Source organism: Balaenoptera physalus (genome assembly GCF_965194825.1).
Source record: "Balaenoptera physalus genome assembly, chromosome: 9".
Taxonomy (NCBI): Eukaryota; Metazoa; Chordata; class Mammalia; order Artiodactyla; family Balaenopteridae; genus Balaenoptera; species Balaenoptera physalus.
The window spans coordinates 24966972-24993254 of record NC_138888.1 but is presented as its reverse complement, the minus strand read 5'-3'; the positions used below and the strand labels follow the sequence as shown (position 1 = coordinate 24993254).

The window sequence follows — 26283 nt, the reverse complement described above, 5'->3', positions numbered from 1 at the left end:
ATTTGGCACTGACAAGGCCAACCTCTGATAGCACAAAAACGTGGGTGCTGACTCTATTTTTCTAATTTCCTTTTATTATAAATAATGTCAAACAAGTAAGGAAATTTTCAGTATTGACAGTTATAGATGGTGCATCTGGACAGTTTACGTTTTACCCTTACCGTGACAGGTTAATGGGGGAGGAGAGAGAGGACATATGAACAGGTAGGCGAGGACCTGGCCACCAGCTTATGCTGGTTGACCCTCATTTGTATTGATATGTCAACAGACCTTTTGACTAGGAGTTGTTGGTGCAGAGCATTTATTTTTCTTAGGTATAACATTGTACTTTTATTTTTACTTAAAAATAATAAATATGAAGTTATTCTTCATTTCCACCTCCTGTCCCTACTTCCCCTCCCACACGGAAGGCCTCTTGCAGACTACCTTTGGTTCACAGCCAGGAGGGCACCCCCATGCATTGTTGTCCCTTACGTCACCTGAGCCTGCAGGACTGTCTCTTGTTCCTTCAGCACTTTGGCCTGAAGTTTCCACTCTGCTGCCTGGTTCAGCAACTGTGAGAAGAGAATGCATGGAAAGACTGTCAAATTATCTTTTAGATGACCATTTGTTGTAACTTGTGTGTAAACTTAATTACTTTCTAAGTAATCCTCTTAAGTAATTTTGGGGGAACTTTGTAAAGAATCTAAGAAAGCTAAGAAAACAACTAGTTTAAAAAGTTTGATTCTCAACTAAAAATCAGTGATTCCAATGGAAAAAAAAAAAAAAGAGGAAAAAAGTCTCCAACTCAAGCATGAATCACACAAAATTCAACCTCCCACCAAATTCTGGACCTGTCTGTAGCAATTCTGGCCAACCTGTCATTCAGCCTCTGCTTGAACATTTCCATAATATTCCCACCTGGGGCATTGTTGTGAGTAACTGTTCCTTTATATTAGACCACTGTTCTCCACCATAGTATGCATCAGAATCTCCTCAGGGGCATGTTAAACTGCAGATCCTTCTCAGAGAAAATAAGTTAGGAAGTATAGGGTGTGATTAGAATCTGTACTTAGAGCAAATACCCAAGATGGTTTGGATATTGGTGGTCTATGGATTATACTTTGAGAAACACCAAGTTATTGGTCGTCCATGGATTATACTTTGAGAAACACCAGGTTAGAAATTTGACCTATTACTCCAAATCCTATATAAGGTTTACAAAAGAAGTCTCACCCCTCTCCTATAAGGCTGCCTTTCAAATACAACCAAAGCCCTCATGTCAAACACGATCAGAACTGGAACTCATGGGTTAAATTGAAAAAGTCGTTTTAGGCGTAAAAATGACACATACATGTTATTCTAACTTAAGATGTATGTTCATTTATTTATCAATTTTGATGTAGGGCTTTGATCTTTGTTTTGGGTATGGATCTTCTGATTGGAATTCAGAGGGTTTTTGCTTGTTTTTACAAAAATCATATCTATAATATGGCATATAAGATTTATAATTGTTTTAAAACAATACTGCTAGAACCTGAAGACCTAAGATGTTTGTAAAGCAGCTTGATTGGATAATTCTCTAGAGTTTTACAACTTTCTTCCAGTCTTTTACAGTTGCTCACATCTAAGTTGACAATTGTTTTTTTGCTCTTGGCCTACATCTGGCTTTCAAATCATTAAGCATAGTTTTTTTTAGAAACAACTCCTTCTTTTAACACATATTTCATCAGTTTATGTATCATTCTGTTGATTTACATAATACGAAACCAAGGATAACTGGGAAGAAAAGGTTTGGGAGCAAAGACCCGATTCTTAGTAAGCTCTGTCTTACTTAACATGGGCAACCACGTGTAGATATTCCAGAATGGCTAACTAGCCCCAGGGTTCAGCATGCTATGGCCATCTGTCAGCGTGCTTCCAGAGAGCAGTGAACGTCAATGGATAACCTGGTTAGTCAGTCAGGTGGCTGTCAGTTAAGAAGTTTCTATTTTATTTCAAGATAGGCTGATATAAATTTTTTTTTGTTTATTCATGTTGTAAAAAAAACAAATGTTCATTTTTGCTATCAGAACCAAAAATAATAAAATCATTATTTGTAAAAACTTGGAGGCATCTTTTTTCTTATCCAAGTTAGTCTTGACCTCTCCATTTGTAAAAGGGGGTTGTATATGTCCCTCCATGCCTCCCAGTGAGCAGTGAGGATCAATTATTATAGAAGTGCAATTGACTCACTGTAAGAGAGGTCTGAGGCAGCTGCGGAGTGGAAGACCTGCAGCGCCCCCTCTGGCCATCTGAGCTGTGTGGCTGCAATGTACACGGCCGGCCCCTGCTTGACACACAGGGGCCCTGTTGTGATGGGTGGTTCCCGATGAAGAAGGAAGAAGGAGGCTGCCTGTTCTTCTTGAAATGAAGAACGGCCCCTCCCCTATCCCCCAGCTCTGACTTGATATTTCATCACTTTCAAAAAGAAGTGTCAGAGCTGGAACCCAGGAAGGTAGCCGCTAGCTTTGAAGAACTGAGGGGGACTACCTTTCTTTGACTTGTACCTGCTGTTTTGCTAAATCAGGGAAGGAAAAGGGGGCAGCATGCTAGTTTCTTGCTAAGGTTGAGTCACTCCGTGTCTGCCCCCCAGCCTCTCTCACATGAATCTTTGCCTAGTTGTTCCTCTGTCATGCCTCATATATTAAATACCAAAGGTACTGATATTCTGTAGGAAGCATATTTTACCTGAGAGTAATTACATCAACAGTGGAGTATCTGTTTTCTTGGATTCTGAATAATAAATAAATGCTTTATTTCTTACTTTGAGAGCTAGGTTGTAGATGGATTTAATAAATTAACCTTTTTATTAAGAGCACATGGACATCTGATTTGAAATTATGCAACGTCCACCAGGTTATGGTCTCCAGAATTCATCCTTTTGTTGTCAAGTTTGAAAACCGAAGTTTAAAAAAAATTACTATTCTAACAAATTGAAATGATTGTAGTCTGATTTTAGGTAAATGCAGAGCTTGTGATCAATTGTTAAATGGCTACATTTGAACGATTGGTCCATTGACTGTGTCAAATCTCTCTCCCCAGCAACAGACATGTGCTTTAACTCATGCCTCTGAAACACACCTCTGAGTGTGATGTACTATCACAGAGCTTGGGCTTTGGGGACAGATACACTGGAGACGTGACCAACACATCTTGGTCACTTAGCAGTGTGTGACCTTATACAAGTCACATATCCTTTTTGAGCCTCAATTCTCTCATCTCTTTTGGAGTGTTTGGGGTTAATGAGATGTCAGTAAAAGCCACCACTCAGTTTCTTAAACCAAAAACTCAGGAGTCATCCTTGACTCCTTCCTTTCCTCACTGTCACCATCTTCCTGTTCAAAGCATTGCCTGTTGATTTTACATTAAAAACATAACTTTTATCCACATCCAGCTCTCCTTCTCCACTGCCACCTCCCCAATCCAAGCCGTCATCAGATCTTGCCCAGATTGCTGCCTAGCTCTCTTCTTGCTTTCTTGTCCCTCTTTAGTTCACTCTCCACCTACGAGCCAAATTCAGCTTTTACAGATGCAAAGCAGATCATGTCACTTCCTTTGCTAAAACTACCTAGTACTTTCCCATTATATTTAGAATAAAATCCAAACTACATTTCAAGCTTACAAAGCTGTACAATTTGGCCCCTGTTTACGTATACAATTTTATTTTGAAATTTTCTCCCACTGGGTCAACCTGCTCTTGCCACCCTGACCTTTTCCAATTTCTGGAGGATGCCACGCTGGTTCCAGCATTAGGATCTTTGTCTCTTCTACAGACACTGCTGCTGGAGACCTCCTCTCTGACTCCCTCTTATCAGGCAGGGCGCAGCTCAAGCGTCCTCCTCTCGGTAGGGCTTCCTAATCACCCAGTCTAAAGTAGGTCCTCTCCTTCTGCCCCATTCGAGGTTCCTCCTTATTTCCCTAGTAGCACTTACTATTATCTGAAATTATCCTTCCTTATTTGTTTTCTTGTTTATTGCGTCTCTTCCCAGTTAGATTCATGCTGGAGTGTGGCCTTCTCCTTCTTGTTCACTGCTACACCCCAGCACCTAGAAGGGTGCATAGCTCATGAAAGGTGTTTGAAAAAGGTTTGGTGAATGGATGCGTGACTGTTTTAGGTAAAAAACAGTGTAGGTACGGTATTTCCTACTGGGCTAGCCAATTTCATTCTCCAGGGAAGCTTAGGCTCTTTCTCCATCAGTCTAGTGCTCTATGACCGTTGTCAAAAAACAACATTCTCAGGGGTTCTCTGACCCCAAGGCAGACCAGACAAGCACACAGACTCAGGTGATAAGTACATATTCCTTTTCACGTTTGTGTCGCTCCTCTGCTTCCTTCATCATTTCTTGCGCCTGCTCGAGTTTTGCATCCACCAGCTTCTGCTGCAGTTCTCTGTGTTTAAATATTTTGTCCAGGTGCTAAGGAAAAATAAAGTGCACATTATCAAGCTTGACTTATTATTGGTGCTGAAAAAAATGTAAAAAAAAAGTAATGTTGACATAAACACGTGTTCTCTGGGTTTTAAGATTTACAAGAAAAAAGAGGGGAATAAATGCATTGGCATCGCTTATGGTTTTATATGAAAGTCATAAATTGGTGGAGTCCCCTGCATTTTGCACTACACAAAAGTGGCTGCAAAAGGTGGAGGTACCAGAGTTCAGCAATGCTAACTCCAAAAGGCCCTAACAGTATTTTTCTAAATTTGGTAACTATTAGATACGGCGCTAGGCAGCACAGACAATGATGTATGTTGCAAGGGCTACAGCACTATCACTTGGTATTTTGGCCCTTTCTGTGAACATAAAGCCACTTTTAATCACAACATTAATTCAGTTTATCATGGTGAATTCTCCTCTACATGCTTGCCTCAAAGGGGGGTGAGGAAGCCCTGAGGTAACAGCCTGTGGCCTTGGGTCTGGGACTGAGACAGGAGCCCCTGACGTCAGCTCTGTTTCTCTGGTGGGCAAGACAAGGCTGAGGGTCACAGGTGAATTGACACGCAGATGTGCTACTGCCTCCTCCATGCCTTTTGACCTCTTGACTACCTTGGTGAAGAGAAACTTCCAACTCTACCTCAGTGTGGAGAATTTCTTGGTCATTAGGAGGTCCCATTGGCAAGAGGACATGTGGAATTCCATCCTTGGGCCTTACCTAGAACCAGTCCTAGGAATATACAACTAGTCTACCGGGCCATTCCCATATGAGATCTCTCTGAAGAGTATGGACATTTTCTTTTTAGCTCCTTCCCTTTTGTTTTCTCCTGAACCTCCACTTCGGAGCAGGCTTGATCTTCGTGACAAGATAAAATGGTAGCATGGCATTACGGCTTACTGTGAGGAGTTTCTTGATTTACCTAACTGCTATTACTACCTTCTGTTGGCTCAGTTTTTTTCTTGATAAAACCTTAGCATGTTGCCAACAGGGCTACTTTGACTATGTTATATTACATTTTAAGGCAGATATTTAAAATTTGGGTGGGATGGGAAAAGGGATATGATATATCAAAATCCTGAGGGGGCATCTGGAGTCTTAAAAACATATTGAATATTAAAGTATAATTTTGGAATAATAAAAGATCCTTATAGTCCCCCTAGTGTAAACCATTGACAACAAAACTCTTTGGCTTTTGTGTTTGTGGATAAGTGATTGAACCTCGTAGCCTCTGCTTCCCATCTATAAAATGTGGATAATATGTTATCATCTGGTGCATAAGATTGTTGAGACAATTAAATGACATATTATATGTAAAGTATAATACTTAGCACATTGCCTGGCACAAGCTAAGCATAAATAATAATGCCTTTATTACTATAATTACTATATATAGTAATATTTTATATATTATTTGATTGTGGGGTGTATACAATGCAGACTTTTAATTTAGATGACATAGTAATTCTTAAGAGGGAGTGTGTGAGGTATTTCTTGGTTCTGTAGAGAGAGTTTCAAAAAGGCTGAGAAATACTATTTTCAAGAATAACTGTGTTCACGGCCCACCACTTTCTATTTGTTACCTTTGCTTTGCAGTGATTCCAGTTTTGAAGAAATCCTGTATGACTTTCAGCCAGGTATTTTGTAATACCGTCTGTTTTTATTGGCTAGTAAAAGAAACCCAATCCTAAATATTAATCAGTCGAGAGGGCTGGCCATAACTTTGTCATTAACCAAGTTCCCCACCTTCACACCCCAGATCCGGTTTTACATGCAGTGCTTCTAAGTTGTTTGATGTGGTTCTCACCTCCTCCCTGAGCTCATACTGATCAATGATGCTTTTCAGTTTCTCTGCGAGCTCAGTGTTCTCCTGACAGAGCTTCATATTTCGCTCACTCTGCTGCTCGATCTGGGCCTGGATATCTGTGAGAGTGCTCTGGAAATGACTTGTGATCTCCTTCCTTTTCTCTTCTTCCTCACGTGCCCTCTGAAGGGTTTCCTCCTGTGGATAGAAAGCAAACTCTTTTGTTATGCTGGTTTACACGCACCAGGGTTTACAGAACTCAGGGTTTGGTCAATGAAAGATTAGTGTGCTGGGTAAGAAGGATGTTTTTCCTCAGCTCTCTAGGGGTAACATTGCTCAGCCCCAAAATAAATGTTTGAGCAAAGGTTTCAGTTGTGAATACACGGTCACTCAGAGCAGGTGCAGCAAGGGCCTTGGATTTGATAGTTGGTGATGAATAGGCTTGTTTTAAAGACAACAGGTCCCCTGTTGAGTAAATAAACTGCAGGGATTTCTAACAGACATGCAGCCCTAAGGTTCTGATCTCTTGGCTGTAGCCTGGAAAAAAAGGCCACTTGGTTTTACTGATTGATGGGACATATCATGTGTTCCTTTGCTTTGGTATAGAAAGAACAATAGATCTTATGCCTCTATAAAAATGATGGCATATTAATCACATAATTGTATTCCCCAAGTTTTTTAAATATAAGTGATCACACTATAAATTTTCTTTTAGTTAAAAAAAAAAAAACTTTCATCAAAAAGCTTGAAAAGGAAACTAAGATAACCATAGATGAATTACAGCAATTCAAGAATGTAAAAGGAAATCTTAGAAAATATGCTGGATTTTTTTTTTTATATATAAATTTATTTATTTATTTTTGGCTGTGTTGGCTCCCCGTTGCTGCACGTGGTCTCCCTCTAGCTGCGGCGAGCGGGGGCCACTTTTCGTTGCGGTGCACGGGCTTTGTGGTGGCCTCCCTTGTTGCGGAGCACAGGCTCCAGGCGCGCAGGCTTCGGTAGTTGTGGCTTGCGGGCTCCAGAGTGTAGGCTCAGTAGTTCTGGCGCATGGGCTTACTTGCTCCACGGCATGTGGCATCCTCCCAGACCAGAGCTCAACCCATGTCCCCTGCATTGGCAGGCGGACTCCTAACCACTGCGCCACCAGGTAAGTCCCCTATGCTGGATATTTTTTGAAGGAACAATCATCCAGTGTGTCACATAGGGTTATTGAAATGTTCAGTGTAAATTTTGAATTTGAAAGCAATATTATGTTTCAAATCTTCTTTAACTCAAAAATGAAATATCTAATTTTCCCCTCTTCTACTTTAACATTTAAGAATTGAAAATTAACTTTTATATCATTTCTGTTCTCTTTTCTCCTAAATCACAAGTCCCCCTTCATTGCTAACTGCTAACAATGTACCCAAATTTTCCCCATATCTATATTGAGAATTATTTGTGTTGTACTTATTCCTCTCATTCTTTTAAAATAAAAGGGCTTAATCTTGCTACATCATACCAAAGATAGAGATACTGCTGACAAGTGATACAGACATTTTAGGATTCCTTTAGTTCTGATTAATTGTTATTATGAAAGCTTGCTTCATTGTTGGCAAGTAAAATTATACTGCATTTAGTTGCCTACCATGATCAAATTATGTAACAGGATTTTTAAAAAGAAATGCTGATTGAAACAGAAGTAATTGTGCAAGTCTTTATTATGACAGTAGAATAATGTGATCAAAATAAAAGTTGATGCTGAAAATACATGCTCTGGAAATATTTTAATCTATCATTACGTATCCCCTTTCTTCTACAATATTTGCATATTTTCTAACTCTAATATGACTCCTGATATCAGAATCATAATTTATTCATGGTATAAACATTTATTGAGTGGAAATTTCTTAGGGATATTGTAGAAGAAATCTACCTTCCTAATAATCTGAAGAAATTAACTATCGAAGATGTTATTTCCCTGAACTTTGAATGCTAACACTTACTATATGTATTTCACTAAAAGTGATTTTGGTGTCTGTTAAGAGCAGTTGAATATACATGTGATAGTGATTGTCTCCTTATTGTTCCCGATTGGTTTAGAAGCCAACAATCTCCTAGTCGTATAATTATACTCCATGATCTGAATGTCATTTGCATTTATAACTATTCCATCCATGAATGAATGAGTAAATGAAAGGACCACCCCATGCTACCCAGCAAGTCTGAGTTTTTCACTGGCCACTGGCTAGAGAAGGAAGGTATGGCTGTTAATATGGCATTAAACACGTCAAACCATCGTAACACCCAATCCTGGCCCACAGAATGGCGTCTTGCATTTTACATTACATTGTTTTTCAATGAGAGAAAAATAAATGTACTGCAATCATAAAATTTGAGTCCACTGGTAAAGAAAATGCAATCATTTGGACAATGTCTGAGATAAAATTTTCTTTATCATGTACAAAATTCAAAGTGAAAATTAATAATGCAAAGAAAATTGAGGGACAAAATCTGAAATAACTAAGAAAACTTTTCAAACATCATTGTGCATCTTAGAACCAGTGCTGTGCCTGGGACACAATCCATGGGTATTCAGTATATGTTTATTTAATGAATCAATAAATTATTAATTTACATATAGACATATGAATAGCTTGAACTAGATGATTCCTATAGTCAAAAATTGATGTAATTAAAAGAAAGAAGTAGGCAATTTCACAATAATAGTAGATTTTTTTACACCCATCCCTCAGCAATTGATAGAGCAACAAGACAAAAATTCAGTAAAGACATAAATGATCTAGAGCTAATTGTTACTTATGCAACATTACACCTAATGTGTATGTAAAAGCACTCAGCACAAGTCCTGCCATATGTAAAAAGCACTCAGCACAAGTCCTGGCATAATAATGCTACTTAATTCCATTTCCATAACTGGAAGCCATTACTGAGGGTGTGTGGGTATAGCTACAGGATCTCCTGCCACTTCCGTCATTCTGTCTTTGAATGCTGTCCAAAGAGATCAAGCCACATCATTCCATCCACATCATTAAAGAAAATTTAACTTTTATCTCCTTACTATACAACACTACTGAAAGCCAGGAGATTTATGTAAGCACAGAGTGCTATTACTTGATTACATATCTGAAGTTGAGGATGATGACCCCATTCCCATATAACCTGGGTTTCGATTGTCCCAGTGCAATGATTAAAGAGATGCCAGAAGCCCATCTCCTACAACTCGTAATTTGAGAGTTAGAGTTCATCACACTGGCCTCTCATTTCCCAGATATCAGAAAACAGTTTTGGAATATGAGGAGCCATTATCCTATTCTATTTTTCTTCCTAACTCCATTGTAAAAACTTAGCAATGATCTTAATCTGTTTCTTAAAGTATCTTCTTTTAAACACGTGTAATAATAACTATCTCACAAGAATATTGCTATCTAATTAATTCTTGTTTGTCAAAAGCTTTAGGATCTTCAGCTGGAAAGGGGATTGTGGATGCATGCAGTATTATCTTGGAGAGCCCTGCATCTTGCTTCACTGAATGGAGCTAGTGTCTGTGTGTAATCAGATTAACCACACTGCTAGAGGCTTACGCTGTAATTAATGAAACCCATGCAGACTGACTGAAGTGATCAGTCTATTATTTTTAGATTGAATAATTAAGCTTGAAGAGCTTCATTGTTTTTTCGAGTAGCTTCTTTTTTCAGATGACTATTGACATTTTAGCTCTGAATCTTGCCTTACTCTGTCAGTTAGCTTTGTGTCAATTTATTTCATGTCATGCAGATTTCATTATCATACAAAAAATGTTGAATTTTTATAAATTTGTATTTTAAAGAGTAGAACTAAGGCCTACCTTAAAAAAACAAAACAAAACAAACTCAACGTAAGGAAGAGGAGTGGCGTACATTTTACTAAAGTTCTGCTCCGCATCAGGTACTATGTGAGCACCTTACATGTGTGGCCTCATTTAATTTTAATTTTTCCCTGACCACGCAGCGAAGTTGGTATAATCCCCATTTTATGGATGAGGTAACAGGCTTGGGAGGTAAAATAATTTATTGCAAGTTACAGGTGAGCAAGTGGCAGGGCTAGTATTTGAACCCAATTCTCTCTGATTCTAGAGCTCACACCCTTACCATAAGTAGCAGAAGCCTGTGCCTACAGAGCATGCAAGAAGGTGTGTTATGTGGGGCCTTGGTGACACATACCTTCAGTGTCTTGTTGTGTCTCTGCAGCTCCCGGCACAGACCCTCCAGTTTGCTTCGTGCAAGGATAGCTTTGCTGTGTTCACCTTGTAACTGGTCCTTTTCTTTTTGGATCTGTGCCTGTTTCTTCTGGAGGAGTTTTAACTTCCTTTGCTCAGTGCGATGCTCATCCAGCTGGATGTGGGGATGCAAATGTGAAAGAAAACAGCAGGGATCTCTGTTGAGTTGACAGAAAAGGACCCAAAGAGGAAACGCCTAAAGACCCCTGTATGGTTGTTTGGAAAATGTTTTGCTATTATCACTGTCCCTCTGGAATCAAAAGAACTTCATAAATGTTAACTTGGCAGTACCTGTAGATATGGTTTTAAGAGCATAACATTTATGGATTTTTTTCCTTCATCATTCTTATTATTGATCTCTTTTGCTTTGATCTTCTTCTTGGTGGTCTAGAAACAGTTTTATCTTTCTTGAGTCTAATGAAGTCAGTCAGTATAGAAAAGCATGTCTCAGAATTCATGATAATGCCTTGCGTTAGGAGGATAGTCAATGGTGTGTCTGCTTGGTTTACATTTAGTTTTCCCAATTCTTTCTCAAGACAAGCTTTAGTAACTATTTTTAAAAGTAGGAAAGCGAAAAGCAGCTTCCTAGCAAACAGAAGATGAAGTCTGTGGTTATGAGAAAGGGGGAGCGGAGAATGTACCCCTCGACTACTTAAGGATTGATGATCTGTCACCAAAGTTTCAGAAATAGCCACTGCACAACCCAACAGCACACATGGCAAGTATGCTTAACAAGCCTTGCTCCCTGCCCATCTCCCTCACCCTCTGTGCTTATGGTGAATAAACCATGACACTTGTTTCTGCTGAGCACAGGTGGGGCCACTTTTCACACTCCTCCAGCAGCCACAGCTAAAGTATCGAAATCAAGGGTGGCATGGAAAATGAAACCAATGAACCCCTGGGCTTTCCATCTCGCGATGCTGAAGTTCTGAGGTAGAGTTGCCAGGTAAGATGTAGGACACCCAGTTAAATTTGAATTTCAAATAAATAGGGAATAAGTTTTTAGTAAAAGTATATCCAAAGTATTGCATGGAAGGTACTTTTACTAAAAAAAAAAAAATGTTGGTTTACCTGAAATGCAAAGTTAACTGGGCATTCTGTATTTTTTTAAAAAATTTTATTTATTTATTGATTTATTTATGGCTGTGTTGGGTCTTCTTTTCTGTGCAAGGGCTTTCTCCAGTTGTGGCAAGCGGGGGCCACTCTTCATCGCGGTGCGCAGGCCTCTCACTATCGCGGCCTCTCTTGTTGCAGAACACAGGCTCCAGACGCGCAGGCTCAGTAATTGTGGCTCACGGGCCTAGTTGCTCCGCGGCATGTGGGATCTTCCCAGACCAGGGCTCGAACCCGTGTCCCCTGCATTGGCAGGCAGATTCTCAACCACTGCGCCACCAGGGAAGCCCGGGCGTTCTGTATTTTTATCTGGTAAATTTGGCAACACATTTTTATGGAAATCTAGTTGGAATGGGGGGAATTTGGGGTTCAGCCTCCAGAGACTAGCGTAGTAGGAGTGTGGATCCCAGATTGAAGATCAGTGTGGCCACGAGCAAGCTGGAGCCTTTTTCCAGACCCATTTCCTCCGCTGCACTTAGTTCCCTTAGAACCTGAATGGTGCATAGGCCAGGAGGGCACTCGTCCTAATAATGACCTTGTTGGCTAATGAAGAGGAAAAGGCCTGGGAGCCTCTGGGTGCTCCTGGTACCTCGCGGAGCCAGATGCAAATGGATACACACACAGCGTGAGCCCTGATACATGTCTCAGTTACCCTGTCTTGAAAAAGCATTTGTTCTTTCTGAACTAGATGAACAGGACGGTCACACTTTCTTCAGTTTATATCTTATTTTAATCCTTTCCTCCCTCCCTCCCATCAGCCTGAAATGTCCGTGATAAACCCTTGCCAGATTAAGCTGGGGGTATTCATACATGATATTCTATCTTCGTACTTCAGGGTAGTTTTTACTTATTCGTGAGAATTAGCATCAGGAAAATCTAAGTCCATATTACTATAAATACTGATTGAAATTGGTATCCTTCTTGAGGTTCAATTGGAAAACCAATTATATTTTATTATATATTTCTCATGTTAACCTCATTTTGCACCATAGTTATGAGACAGGGGTGAAACTTCTCATACTTGTGTTCGTACTTTACATGACCTATTGTCCTTTCTTGAAATTTATATGTTGTTATTATTGTTATTGCCGTTTTGGTTCAGACTTTACCTTTGGAAGATTAAACCATTTGTCAGGGTTTCTCAACCTTAGCACTGTTGACATCTGGGGACAGATCGTCCTTTGCTGTGGAGGCTGTCCCCTGCATTGTAGGCTGTTTAGCAGCTTCCCCGGCCCCTACCCACCGGATGCCAGTAGCACCCCCAACTGTGACATCCAGAGTATCTCCAGAGACATGGCCTACTGGCCCATGGTTGGCAAAACTTCCCCTGTTTGGGGGAACACTGCCCTATGTGTGGATTTATCTGAGCATCAGGAGGAGGATACCTTGCATGTGTTTCATAAGTTGGAAGAGATGATTTGTGCTATACCTCACTGGCCATTTAAATGTTCTAGTTTTAAGGCAGGATCATACACATCTGAAATATAGCTAGGTCTGTCTTGCTTTGCTCTAAATAGAACCCCTTAACTTGCTGACGATTTTTTTTTAGAGTGTGGCTAATTTTGTTCAATACTTCAGATTTATGTGAATGCATATGGGTTTTCTTAATGAATGAAAGCAAACATATTGCAGCTGGGTCAACTTCAGTCAAATGCTGGCCTTGTGATTTAATAATACCCTTAGACATGTGTCTTCTGTACAATTCTAACAGGCACATAAGATTTTTATCTGGAATTTCTCTTGTTCTCTCTTTCTTTTTTTATTATTAAGTGAAAAAAGTAAAATTAAGGCCAAGTAGTAACGTTGTAACTACTTTTAAATGGAGGAAATTTGCAAAAAATATTTCTTCCAGGTCATTTCTTAATTTAGTCATGAGGTGTCCTTATTTATTAATGAACTTATCCTTATTTATTAATAAGTACAATAGTTGATGATATTACAGGATTTAGAATCTGTAAGGATGAGTGAGCTAGGGTGACAGTTTGATTCACAGCCTTGAATTTAATGATTTATTCTATGTTAACACTTGTATTTCAGACACTCTCTGTATTAATATCTGAATCAGTGAGCAGGGAAAATAGCTTTTAGTGTCCAAGTAAAAGACTGAAATTCTTCATAATTTTTCCTTTCTGAAAAGGATATGTAATGGGGTTTGGGGGTCAATTTTCTCCTTTTCATTTTTTCTAGAATGATATTTTGAGTTTAAAAGTTTATTATAGGGTATGATAAAAGTGCCAAAGTATAGTAAGACTTGAATTGAGTAGAATTTCTGGAAAAATAACCTCTGTGGAGTTGACTTCTTGGCTAGGAGAGTGAGTGGGCTTGGGGAGTTCCTGGAGACCAGGGTGAACAGCCCTGGCTCATGAAGAAAATCTTGGAAAGACTGGATAAGTGGTTCTTTCCTGATATTCTGCTGTGGGGCTACAGCACCATAAAGAGTAGTAGTCTAGAAGATGCCCAGTTCATCTAAGTATGGAACATGGCACTAGGAACTAAATATGAATGGCCTTGGTATGAGTGAGTAAGTTGAAGGGCAAAGGGAAATCAATGTAGTAATTATTGAAAAGAGCAAGGATGGACAGGTGAGGATGGGGCCAGATTTGGGGGAAAAATATTAAATTTGGCACCTACCATTTTATGGCACTGAAATTGTTCACGAGTGGTTTAACAGCCAATGTTAAACAAGTTGCAATAAAATTGATACACTAATACTTGCTTTATAAATTTCTACCATTCTTTTGGGAAACAATATGGCCATTAAAAAAAGCATTTATACTGCTTGATTTAGTAATCCCAATTCTGAAACTTTTTTCTAGGGTCATAAAAGAGAACGAACAAATCTCATGCATGATGATGTTCACTGCGGCAGTATTTGGTAGAACAAACACTGGAAGGAGTCTAAATGTCCCCAAATTAGAGAACCAGTAGATAAAGTCAATTAATGGAAAATTACATAGCTTTGACAAAATATAATTATGAAGACTACAAACTACATGGGAAAATGTCTGTCATATGAGCCAAAAAAACAGATACTAAATTATATGCACCTTATGATGGTAGTTATACAAAAGGTATCTCTGAATGTATGGCAGAACTGGAAAGGAAGACAGATAAATCAACGATTGTGTTTTAGATTGTAGGATTAGAGATATTTTTACTTGTGTATTCAGCATTTTCCTTATATTATTGTGATGTGCTTTATGTGAGTAAAAAATAATTTAAAAGTATTGTTGGTAGAGTTAAACAATCACTAGTCATTCAGGGTTTCAGAATTTCTCTGGGTCTATTGCATGACAGTTCAGCATAACAGGATGCATCGAGGTACAAGGAAGAAAGGAAAGAATAAATAGGGATCACAGTGCTAAAATTAGAGTAGAAAAAGAAGGAAAACAAGTCACTCACTAAACTCTACTCCATCAATAGGGACAAGATGCAGGCAGAGACCTGAGGGGTTTGTGGGTCTCAGTTTTGGAGACCTTCTTTAAAAAAAAAAGGAAAAAATTAAAAAAAGAGAATTATGTTCAGGGCCTCAGAGGGGCCCATGCAAGTGAGAGGCACTGACTCTTAAGCTTCTTTGCTGTAAGGTAAATCTGCCTTCAGGGGCAGTTCAATCTACTGCCTGGAGGAATTGTTTTGTTGTGTGTAGGGGCTTAAGTTTCATTTTCCTGTCACTGCTTCTCCAAAAGAAATAAGAAAGTGGAAAAAAATGAGGAAAAGAAGCAGAAATGAGAGAGAGGTACATTGCCCAGCCTCACTTGAGAGGACACCACATCTCCTCAGTGGGTCTCGTACACCTCAGGGGTGGTGCACGGACCTCAGGTGCAACTCCTTTAGCCAGTTTTTGTGAGGGTTCACTGAAACTGGGGGGCTGGCTTCACTGAACCCTCCTCTTTCTTCCAACTGGCCTATTATAAGAGTACTGGCCAGGAGACCATCCACTTCACAGATTCTCTGCAGGCTGGGAGTGGCTTCCCTTCCTGCCAGTGGTCCTACCTTATTGAGAGGGAGACTGCATGGGAGGACCTATAACCAGAAACAAAACGATCCATGTCATATGCTTTGTCATCGTGGGGGACAAGGAGAAGAATGTAGATCAAAGAGAATGAATGAGTGAATCAATCAATAAAGTCATCAAGAATAAATGAGAATGTGTCACAAACTGAGGGGTGGGATTAACTCAACCCTCTGCCTTCCTGAGGGGACCACCCCCTCAAAAAATCTGTGTACAAGAACCGGATGAAAGTTTGCCTTTATTCTAGTGTGTTTCTGTTTTATTGCAAAGGCAAAAAGAACTTTTAAATATTCACAATTTTTAATTATCTATGATTCTCTCTTCCATCTCCCAAATTATGCACATAATTGAAGGTGGAGTAGACTCCAACTGTATCCTGTTTCTTCCTTTTGCTGTTATGCCTCAGTTTTTCTGTTTCTTTTTATTTCTTTCTTTCTTTTTTAAAAATTCTGCCTTTATGAATTCTGGCTTTGACTTGTCTGAGGTAACCAGCTATAATGATATACCTGAAAAACTAACAGCATCCTTTTCTCAGCTCTAACCAGAGCTTGAATCTTCCTGACAAAAAGGGCTAATCAAAGAACTTACCAATTCAGCATACTTCTTGAATAAAAAATCAAGCTTTTCCTCAGGAGTTTGCAACTTGTTCAGATTTTGCATTAGCAGATTGGCTTCTTTGCCTTAAAAGAAAACAAAAACCATAAAGACATTTTAAAAAATAAGTGTTGAACTTGATGTCAGATGATAAGAGTTAGAATCTCAGGTTGTCTGCTTGTTAGCTGCTGTCCAGCCTTGGCCAAGCCACTTCACTTGTCTGAGCTGCAGATGTAATTTTGGTTTTTTTCCCCCTGTATGAAGGAATGATACCTATTTTGCAGAATAAGTGATTAGATGAGAAGTTTGTAAAAATGTGTGGTACAGTGTCAGGCTCATGGTAAATTCTCAATAAATGTCTGCTATAAGGGTAGTCTCCAAATTTTCATCCCAAGATTCCATTCTTGTTACTTCCCCCCATGTTCTAAATATTCCAAGGGATTTTGAACATTCTGAAAATATTCAAAAGAATAAAAAACACTGACTTTATGAAAGAATAAATCACCCACTTCCCCATGTTAATTATCTAAAAAAAAGAAGCAAACCAGCCTATCCAAATATCTGACTACTGTGAAACAGCCAGCATTAATACATGGAGCTGTTAAAATTCCAGCCCAAAGCAGAGAAACATGACAGTTTAGTCTGCCCGTTTTTTTGGTTTTGTTCCTTTAGTACCTCTTTGCTCTTTTTTGGGGGGGAACCAATTCTCTTGTTTCTGTGCATGAGCCCACTCCATGAAGTTTGGGTGGAATGACTCTGATTGTATTTCCTAACAAGTGGGGAATAAAGTCAAAATATAGAGAAAATGGACCCAAGACATGGCAGGGCCTTTTTCACAGGCCTTTTTGTGTCTCTCTGGCTGCAGATTTAGCCTCCCTGGGTCTTCCCTTCTCTCACCCAGGCCTTAATCTCTGTTGGCAGTTGCATTTTCTGTTTCCAGTTGGAGTTTATGCTACATTTAAAAACTCATCTGTTCATGATTATTTGACAGTGAGCCTCAGATTCTTTCTTTTCTTTCCCCATTGTTCTTCCTTTTGTCCTCTTCAGCTCAAACTGCCTGGTCAGCCTTTCTGTGATGCCTGGAAATCTTGTCTTTCAGTGCCCACTGGGCTGAGCGTTGTAGGCAGGAGCCGGACCCCGAGGCCTACGTGTGTGTACCACTGAATGTATCTTTGCCAACAGTAGGGTCAAGGTGGAGCAGCTGCCCCGTCCTCACCCACCTGTGACAGCCACCCTTTCTAATCAGGGTTGGGAGGTCAGACCATACAGTGGAGCCCAAGTTCCCTGATATAAATCTGCTTAAGAATATTAACAACTTTGACAGCCTCTCCCTCAAGAACAGCCATGTCTCCTTTGCTGGAATTTTTGCTTTCATCCTGAAGAGGCAGATATATCATGGAATTAGGGTTGCCAGATGAAATACAGGACATGGGACACACTCGTAGTAAAAAATAATGGTTTGTTTATCTGAAATTCAAAGTTCCCTGGGCAGCTTGAACTTTCATTTGCTAAAACTGGTAACTCTAACGGCATCAAAGAATTTTAGGTCTAGAAGGAACTTCAAAGAGCACCCAGAGAACTGGTTAATTTTGTAGATTAAGAATCGAAAGCCCAGAGAAGTCCAAAGTTACATAATCAGTACTGGCAGAGCCAAGGCTTGAATCCAAGGTTTGTCTACTTGCTCTAAATCACTCCACTCCCATGTGGAATTTTGATGCCAGGGAAACCTAGAGAAATTAAAGGAAACTTTATTTGAAAAAAGTGACCTCATTCCTAACAGCTGGTTTCATCTATATTTGCCCAGTGAGTCAGCTCAGATTAGAGACACAGTCTGAGACAGGGGAGAAGGTGGGGGTGAGTGGTGCCCCACCAGCAATCCAATATGGCCTGTGGCATAACACTGCCTTTAAACTGGTAAGCTCTGCGCTCCGCCGCCACCTGGCGTGGCTTTGAGTGATTTCTGTAGCAGCAGGGACGGGCTTGTGTTGGTCAGGCCATCCCCTCACCCTTGTCTTCAGTTTGTGCTCACGTGATGACTGCTGTCCTGAGTTGGAGGATCATCCATTAAAGGCAGGAGACTACCCTGTTGGTCAGATTTGGCCCAGGACCCCGCACAGTGTTTGGCCCATGGCAAGTGTTTAGTAAATCTTGGTAATAATGGAACAAAGCCAACCTGTGCACTAATATCATGTAAGTCAAGTAAACACTGTCCAGAAGACAACTCTGTGATCAACTAGAGGGAAGACAGGTCTCACTCTCCCGTGTGACATGTAATGTATGCTTAGTATATACCTCTCAGTGTGAGTATCGACGTAGAAAACCGTATCGTGTCTTGAGTGAGTCCAGTGGGTCTCTTTTTCTCTCCACATTCAGTATCTTCTCCCCCTTTTGTTTTCTTTAATGATGAGAACAGGTGTTTTTTTGTTTTTATTTTAATTGTCACACTCACTGAGGTGTCTTTCTGCTCTCATATTCTCTTATTTTGTATAGAAGTTTAACATTCAGATGCATCAGTCCACCCTTCAAAAATGATTTCAACAAAAAAATCCAAGAAGCTGGAGACAAGCATGTATGGAATCCGTAACTTTGTAACATCAGAGAGCTTAATTTGTAAACGTCCATTGGTGTCACTGGACTAGAGTGCTGTGTGGGATTATGTTGAGGAGGGGCACAGACAGAGACCCACTCATCGTCTAAGAAAGGCTATAATTACAATTTTAGGAAATGGGGGCATTTGGTGACAGTGTCAGACACAAGAGGAAAAATCGGCTTTATGTGTTTAAACTGCTAGCAATTTCTTAGCTGTAACTATAAAGAAAACTTTCTTAAAAAGAAAACAACTTTGAGCCTAATAATGAGGAGATTATTCCAGGGAAAACAAAATAAAGCAAAACCTTACAATAAAAAAGAATAATATCAGAAAAAGCAGTAAGAAATAAATACATCCATTCCCAACTTCGGTCAGAAGAAAGTACTAATCATTTTGCCCAAGACAAATTTTTTTTCCCCTTATTTCACTTACTCCTGTAAACCCTCCTCTCCTTTCAGGATCTGGCCTAAGTTTGAGCTTCTCTATGAATCTACTCATGGACCCTTCAGCCTCTGTGGATTCCTCTCTCTCCTAAATTCTTCTGGTTTTCTACCACTTCTTCCAGAAAATTTAGCATTTGTATCAAAGCAACAGTTTATTTCCTTCTCAGAGTGAAACTAGAGAAAAATCAAGCTAAAATCTTATAAAACAGACTACCTGGGAAGGTGACCATTCTAAGGCAGAGTAAGTCAATGGCCGAAAAGATTTTAGAAAATCAATGTCCTAGTCAAGATGGTACTCAGAAGGTAGAACTGAAATTCACCTGTCACTGGAAAGATGAAACCAATTAACTGAACTATAGCTCAATTAAATGCTCCTCAACCAACATACCAATTATTTTTATATATCTTTGGCCCTGTAATATTAGTGACTTCAGGTCTGCACCTTGCTTTCTTTATGACTAATCTCACAACCACATCAATTAGTTGAATGATTTTTTTGGGGGGGCAGACTTTAAAACTCTCTAGGCTTTAATTTCCCTCTCAGTAAATCAGTGGGTTGACTAGATAGATTCTGAGCTCAGAATGGACCTGTGGATCAGCTTTGTTTTTCTCGTGGGTTTATGCTTCAAACCTATGAATTCCTACTCAATCAGTTATCAATCTAAATATCAGAAGGGATATTACATTTTATCATTGTTTTGTGCTTCTTACTATGTGGGACTTGTGCAGCCCACATAACGTTGACAGAGAAGAGATTAATAAGACACTTGTGAGCTGGAAGATGGGGTGGGGGAAGGAAGGGGGATACTTAGATGTTAAGAGGACATGTCATGGTGCTGTCTAATGTGAAATCTGTTTTTTATTTTGGTCAATGCCAAGGAGAAAGTGACTCCACCAACTAAAGAGATTTTAAAGTGTTCCCGCAACTGCTCCAGTGTATAATGTGTTAACTGTGGGAGGATATGCAGCCTGTAAAGGAAAAACAGGTCTTGAGTGCTTGGGTTGTAGAGACATTTCCCAAATATTCAAAGGTGTTCTGTGAAAGAAGGGTGTTTTTGGTCCAGTAAATTTAGGAAATGTTGTAAACTGTGCCCATCACTATTGGAGATTTTTCACTATCGTATATATTAAAGGTCAGAGAATTCTGGCAGTTAGGAAACAAGCTTGGTCTGAAATCTCAAATATCCCAAAGTATATACTTTGGAAAATTTGGGGTTAGAGAGTCAGAACATTTCGGTATCTCAAAAATATCCATAAAGCAAATGTTATCTGATAAACATACAATAATTAAAGACTCATCTTTGATCAAATATGTAAGCAAAGACTAAAGATATATCTTTAGGTATGGATTGAATGACATACTAATATTCTATAAAAGCTCCAAATAGTTTCTAAAAGAAGACCACAGCTGGCACTTTATATTTTCTCCAAATGGGTGGAGGAAGAACTTTCTGAAGCATCAGAACCATTGCTTCCACAATCTGTTTGTGTCAAAATTACCCAGGGTGGGGGCTTCCCTGGTGGCGCAGTGGTTGAGAATCTGCCTGCTAATGCAGGGGACAAGGGTTCGAGCCCTGGTCTGGGAAGATCCCACATGTCGCAGAGCAACTGGGCCCATGAGTCACAATTACTGAGCCTGCGCGTCTGGAGCCTGTGCTCCACAACAAGAGAGGCCGCGACAGTGAGAGGCCCACGCACCGCGATGAAGAGTGGCCCCCGCTTGCCACAACTAGAGAAAGCCCTCGCGCAGAAACGAGGACCCAACACGGCCATAAATAAATTAAAAAAAAAAAAAAATTACCTAGGGTGCCTTGACCCCAGTCCAGACCTACCAATTCTGAATCTCCCTGCTCAGCAACAGCATTTTTGACAAATTCTGCATTTGATTCCAATGCACAGTAAGTTTGAAATCATTGGTCTAGACCATAGTGTAGTATCATTTAATTGATAAATAGCCAAGAAACCTGTTAAAACCACTTGCAGATAATTGAAATGATGTTTAAAATATTTAAATTAGCTTAAAAATATTGTTTTAACTCATAATATAGCTGAAATAGTACAATGTTTAGAAGAATATACTGATAATGTTCAGAGGAACAGCATGAAAGTGTCAGCAGCTTATACACATGTAATTAGAGTGGACCCACCTGGGCACTCTGATCACAAACATTGGTTCTGATAAACACATTCAGTTGAATTTTGGTAACTTATAGAAAGTGGCAGAATTAGTTGTGAAATTTTTTTTCTCTAAAAATTTTTTTGATTATTTGGTAAGTATGAGGTTAATACAGACTTTGAAATAACTCATGGAAGACAGAGTAGAAACCAAAATTGGTCATCTTTAACTTCACTCCTGCTTTCTTCATACCTATCCCCCCATTATAACACATACAAATTCCTATGTAGAAGTAGTTTCAAAGTGATAAAGCCAAAGAACTTTCCTGGTTAGGAATACTTAAAATCATTTACCTCTGCGATGTGATTTTGTTTTATCTTATGGAAAGTTTAACAATGACTAATGCAAAAGGTTATTTCTCAGATGCCTTGGATAGAGAAGAAAAAATAGCTCTGTAACACAGAGCAACTTTATTCTGTTTCCCAGAGTTCCAAAACACTAAAATGATTCTAATCTTGCACTTTAGAACTTGGTGTTATCTGGGTTAATCTTTATGCTGAGTACGTAAAGTAGCTGTCTGAATGTGTCTTTTAGCCCCTCTTGAAAGCATTGCCAGCAGTGGTTTCAAGCACCAAAGTGAGGTCCTATGACAGCATAGACATACTTTGGGGTTTACATGTAACCTGTTCACTGAGGTCTGAACCCAGTTCTGACTCCAGTGCCCATGATCTTTTACTCTTCTACACTGTCTTCCAGAAATGAGTAAGATGTGACCACTGTCTCAATAGATTCCTCCTCCAGCTTGAGAGGCAGGTGTATAAACAAATGATTGCTGCAGAAAATTTCATGGAGAACTACGGAAGGTGTTGCTAACTCTCCCTGGGCGTGTCAGGGAAAGTATCACATAGGAGGTGGCGATTGTAGTGAGTGTTTCAGTGAAATTCACCAAGACGGGCAGAGGGACGCTTCTATGTGCAGTAACATGCTCTCACTTACAGCTAAAAAATTAACTCTCTCATCCTTCTTTCACTGTCATTTTTGGTGTTACCAATCCTCCATGCTCTCCTAACAATTTTCCTGTGCCTGTTGTAGCACTTATCCTATATAACAATTAGTGTACATGTCTATTTTTCTCTCCAGACCTAGAGCTCCTTAACCAAAGACTTTTTTTACCTTTGTGTACCTCATAAAGACTAGGCATTAGTAAATATTTGCTGAACCAGTGGACTAATGGGAGTAAAATTGTTTTCTGAGATTTTCAACATTCTATAATTAATACATTTCTGAAGAGCTTTGTTAAATTAAAAAATATTTTATATATGTAGTAATGGAACACACTACTAAGGGGCTGAGGATAAGTACAGTAAGGTACTGGTGATCCTGAAGGAAGCTATTGTGGTAAAATCCAAATATGAGATGTGGTTCTTAGCAAAGATTGGAGGAAGTGCCCCTTTTTAGGAATAATTCAAAGAAAAGTCATACATTAGAACGTGACTACTTGCCTAATCCTTTTAGGATTTTCTTTTCCAGTTTTTGCTCTTTGCTGCTGACAGGCTCTTTGGCTGTGGGTGGCTCTCCAGAGGCCGGAGGGTCTGTCTCTGTCTCTTCAGTGGTCTCCTCGCAGCCCCTGTCCTCGTTGTCGGGTGGTTCTGTGTTCTCAGGCTGCTCCTTGGCCGTGGTGGGACCCTCTTGCCCTGCCGTGCCGGCAGCAGACCCGTACGTGTTAATGATGTCTTCCAGTTGTCGGTTCAATTCTTCAGAGATATCATGGGCTCCCCGTTCAGGCTGCACACCTGCCTCCTCCTCCGGTGCTGGGAGTGGGGTTGAGGAGTCCTGATCATCTTGCTTCTCCAGGCCATTTTGACTGGGCAGTACTGCGCTGTCCCCCACAGGTGTTGACTGTGGCTCCCCCGACAGCTGTGCAGACTGATTGGTCTCCATACTGGGAGTGGTATCTGGTGGTAAGCACAGCCAGGGTTGATGTAGTTAACCCAGTTACAGGTAAATGGTAAGGCTACTCCCACATGGGCACCTACTAATTACAGTTTCTAACATAGAATGAATGTACTTCCACAAACCATCAATATTGCAATTAGTTGAGTAGGAACAGTGAGAAGCATCTTTCCAAATCGAGTCATACTATTAGCATATTTTTGGTTTTGGTCTTTAAATTCCGATAGTATCTCCTATTATTGACGTTAACAGAGTAATTCAAGATACCGTTTTTCATGGTCATAATTGTCATTTTGCTTAGAATAGCCAGTTTGTGTTACCATTCTCTTATATAATTCTATGTAGATTTACAATTGTTATAAATACATAGATGTATACATTTAATGTTTAAATTTAAATTGGTGCTTTTTTCCCCAAAGTTAAAACATTGAATACAAGAGCCATTGACCTTACTAAAATCATTCATAATGATAACATTCTAAACTCTATTTTAATCCATATTGATTAGTATGAGTCCATTAATATAAATGAATTATTATATTGGATACAGGAGATACTTGCTTGTCTGGTATTTTCCTTTTCCCAAATGAGCAACGTGTAATTATCAATCAGAAAAACACTTTTTTTTTTTCTGAGGTTCAAACCAGCCTCATTTTTGGAATAAGAGAGAATGAGGAAAGGTATAAATTACCTAATGAACTTGTATGGAAACATGGTGATGCTCATAATAACAATTCCTTGAGTTTCTATACCTTTTTGTTCTGATATAAAAACTGACTTTCTCTTAGAAAAAAAACAGATTACAACTTTCTTGTCTCAGTCAAGGAGCTCTAGGATAACAATACTTTTTAAGAAGTAGAAATGTCTAAGAAGCAGGGAGGGAATGAACTAGGGGAATAATCCGGGTATAATGTGGGCTCTTTGGAAATAGGGGGTGAGGAATGGGCTGGGGGTTTCTGGCTGTCACCATTTCTAGTGTTGCAATACCTTTGGCTTAGACCTTTAAGTTATGGTGCGTTTTATTTGTAAATGATATTTAATGGTGATGCTGCTGATTAGCAGCAGGGCCCTAATAACACGCAGGTGTTGCTGTTGCGGCGGCGTGAAAGCGAAAACTAAAGCCCACTGCTCCGTGTACCATGCAGCTTCCTCCTCTGGTTCTTAGGGCAGGCGACGTCAAATGCTCGAATGCAGACATGAGCAGAAAGTTCAGTGTACAGACATTGCCACCTACCTGTGGCCCTCACCAAGTACTCATTAACTTTGAAGGAAGTATTTTTTCTCTCATTTATTTTAATTCACCATCTTTATTATCAAACGATGCAGTAAACAGCTTCATTGTCTTCATCACTGGAATTCTTTATCCTGACCCCTGCTTGTTGGGCACACACATCTATATATAACTTACACTTCCCCTGAACTTGGAGAAAGACACATGGCACCTGCTGTCCAGCCAGAAGTTATTTTAAGCTCTTCTAAAAGGAGCCCTGGCCTTTAGCACTTCATCTTTGGAAATCAAGGGAAGAGAATACTTTTTAAATCAAATTGAAAACAGTAAACATTTATTGGTTTAAACCCATATGTGGGTTTTAAAGTGTTAGGGAGCCTCCTGAAGATGAAATAAAATCTAAAGTAAACCAAACTTCAAAGCAATGAATTTAAAACCGACTGTCCATAGGAATTTTAGTGTGGTTAGTCTAAATGCAAGTGTTTTGTTTGTATTTGATTTATTCTTCATTCATCAGAAGCCATAATCATTGATGTTTTTTATATTAAGTCCATGGATCTCTTTTAAACTCATGCTCCACATTTACTTTAAAACAGAATAACTGAGTCGTCGTAAACCACAGGACAACTCAATTCCTAAAAGTAGCCTCAAGACAAATCCACAAGAGGAAAAAAACAAAGTCAAAGAACTCTGTTACTTTTAAATTGTCTCTTTCTATATCAATCAATTTTACAGCAAGAAATTATTTCTGTTTTATCTTCTATAAACTTCATTGCCCATCTTTTGCCTCCTCTGAGAGAGAATTTTTCACTTGTCCTGGCAGTCCCAACAGATTACCACACACACATCCCTTCCTGAGCAACACATTTTAATTGTAAATAAAACAATGGAAAGTTCTTCAACAGTTCACTGGCAGTCTCAAAGTTGCAAGTTTCGAACACCACAAACCGCACCCTACATCATCTCACAGGGCTCGGGGGAGTGTTTGTCATACTTACCAGAAGGCAAGGCGCTAAGCAGAGAGAGAAAGAAGAGGCAAGAGGCAGCAAGCTAGTCAGAGCAGCAGCAACAGCGGGAGACAGGCGGGGGCTGAGTTCCTACGAGGGAGAGAGAAACCAAACACATACACACACGCGCACGCACACACACACACACACACACACACACACGCAGCAGGAGAGCAGGGAGGGGGTGGAGAGGGGAGAGGAACATCCTGTGACACCGCAAGAGAGAAATACACCCAAGCTTTAGTAGCTGTCTCCTGGGCAAATGTCTTAGAAAAGAGAAGCAGCTGGTACATCTTATCAGACTCCATGTTTTGTCCTTTAAAAAATTTAAACTCTCAGTACATAGCCCCTTTGCTAGCACGGTTTTTCACCATTGTTGTTCTTTGGGGCAGAGATCAGTTTTTCTTATTTCTTGGTTTATTTCCAGTGTGGTCTATGATTCATCTTCTTTTTTTACCACCTTCTTATGCTAGCTTAATTAGTGTCAAGTTTCTTAAAGGAATCAAGGAAAAAGAAGAAACATGGCATAACAAAAAGGAGATGGTAGAAGCACTTTAATTCTGATGTCATTGTTTGGTTTCGTTCTAAAATTTGAAATAAAAATTTAGACAGCTCTTTTGGCACTGGGTTTAGTGCCATCTTCATGTACATGCTAATTGGCATGACCTCAGACCCCGCCTCTTACTCAGGTAACTGCCTTTACTCAGATAAGTCCT

At 39.6% G+C, this 26283-nt stretch overlaps 1 protein-coding gene across 1 annotated transcript in view; it reads right to left on the bottom strand.

Annotated features, from left to right (window-relative positions):
- TXLNB (taxilin beta) overlaps nt 1-25717 on the bottom strand; it is a 37809-nt gene extending 12092 nt beyond the window's left edge. Inside the window, exons 1-7 of the mRNA XM_082474583.1 lie at nt 25559-25717; nt 22882-23334; nt 16225-16316; nt 10456-10626; nt 6257-6451; nt 4317-4436; nt 480-554 (exon numbers count right to left, since the gene is read on the bottom strand). Coding sequence (XP_082330709.1) covers nt 480-554; nt 4317-4436; nt 6257-6451; nt 10456-10626; nt 16225-16316; nt 22882-23320 — 1092 coding nt within the window. The 5' untranslated portion in view covers nt 23321-23334; nt 25559-25717. The remainder of the gene's footprint in view (nt 1-479; nt 555-4316; nt 4437-6256; nt 6452-10455; nt 10627-16224; nt 16317-22881; nt 23335-25558) is intronic.
- Nucleotides 25718-26283: the final 566 nt, after the last annotated feature.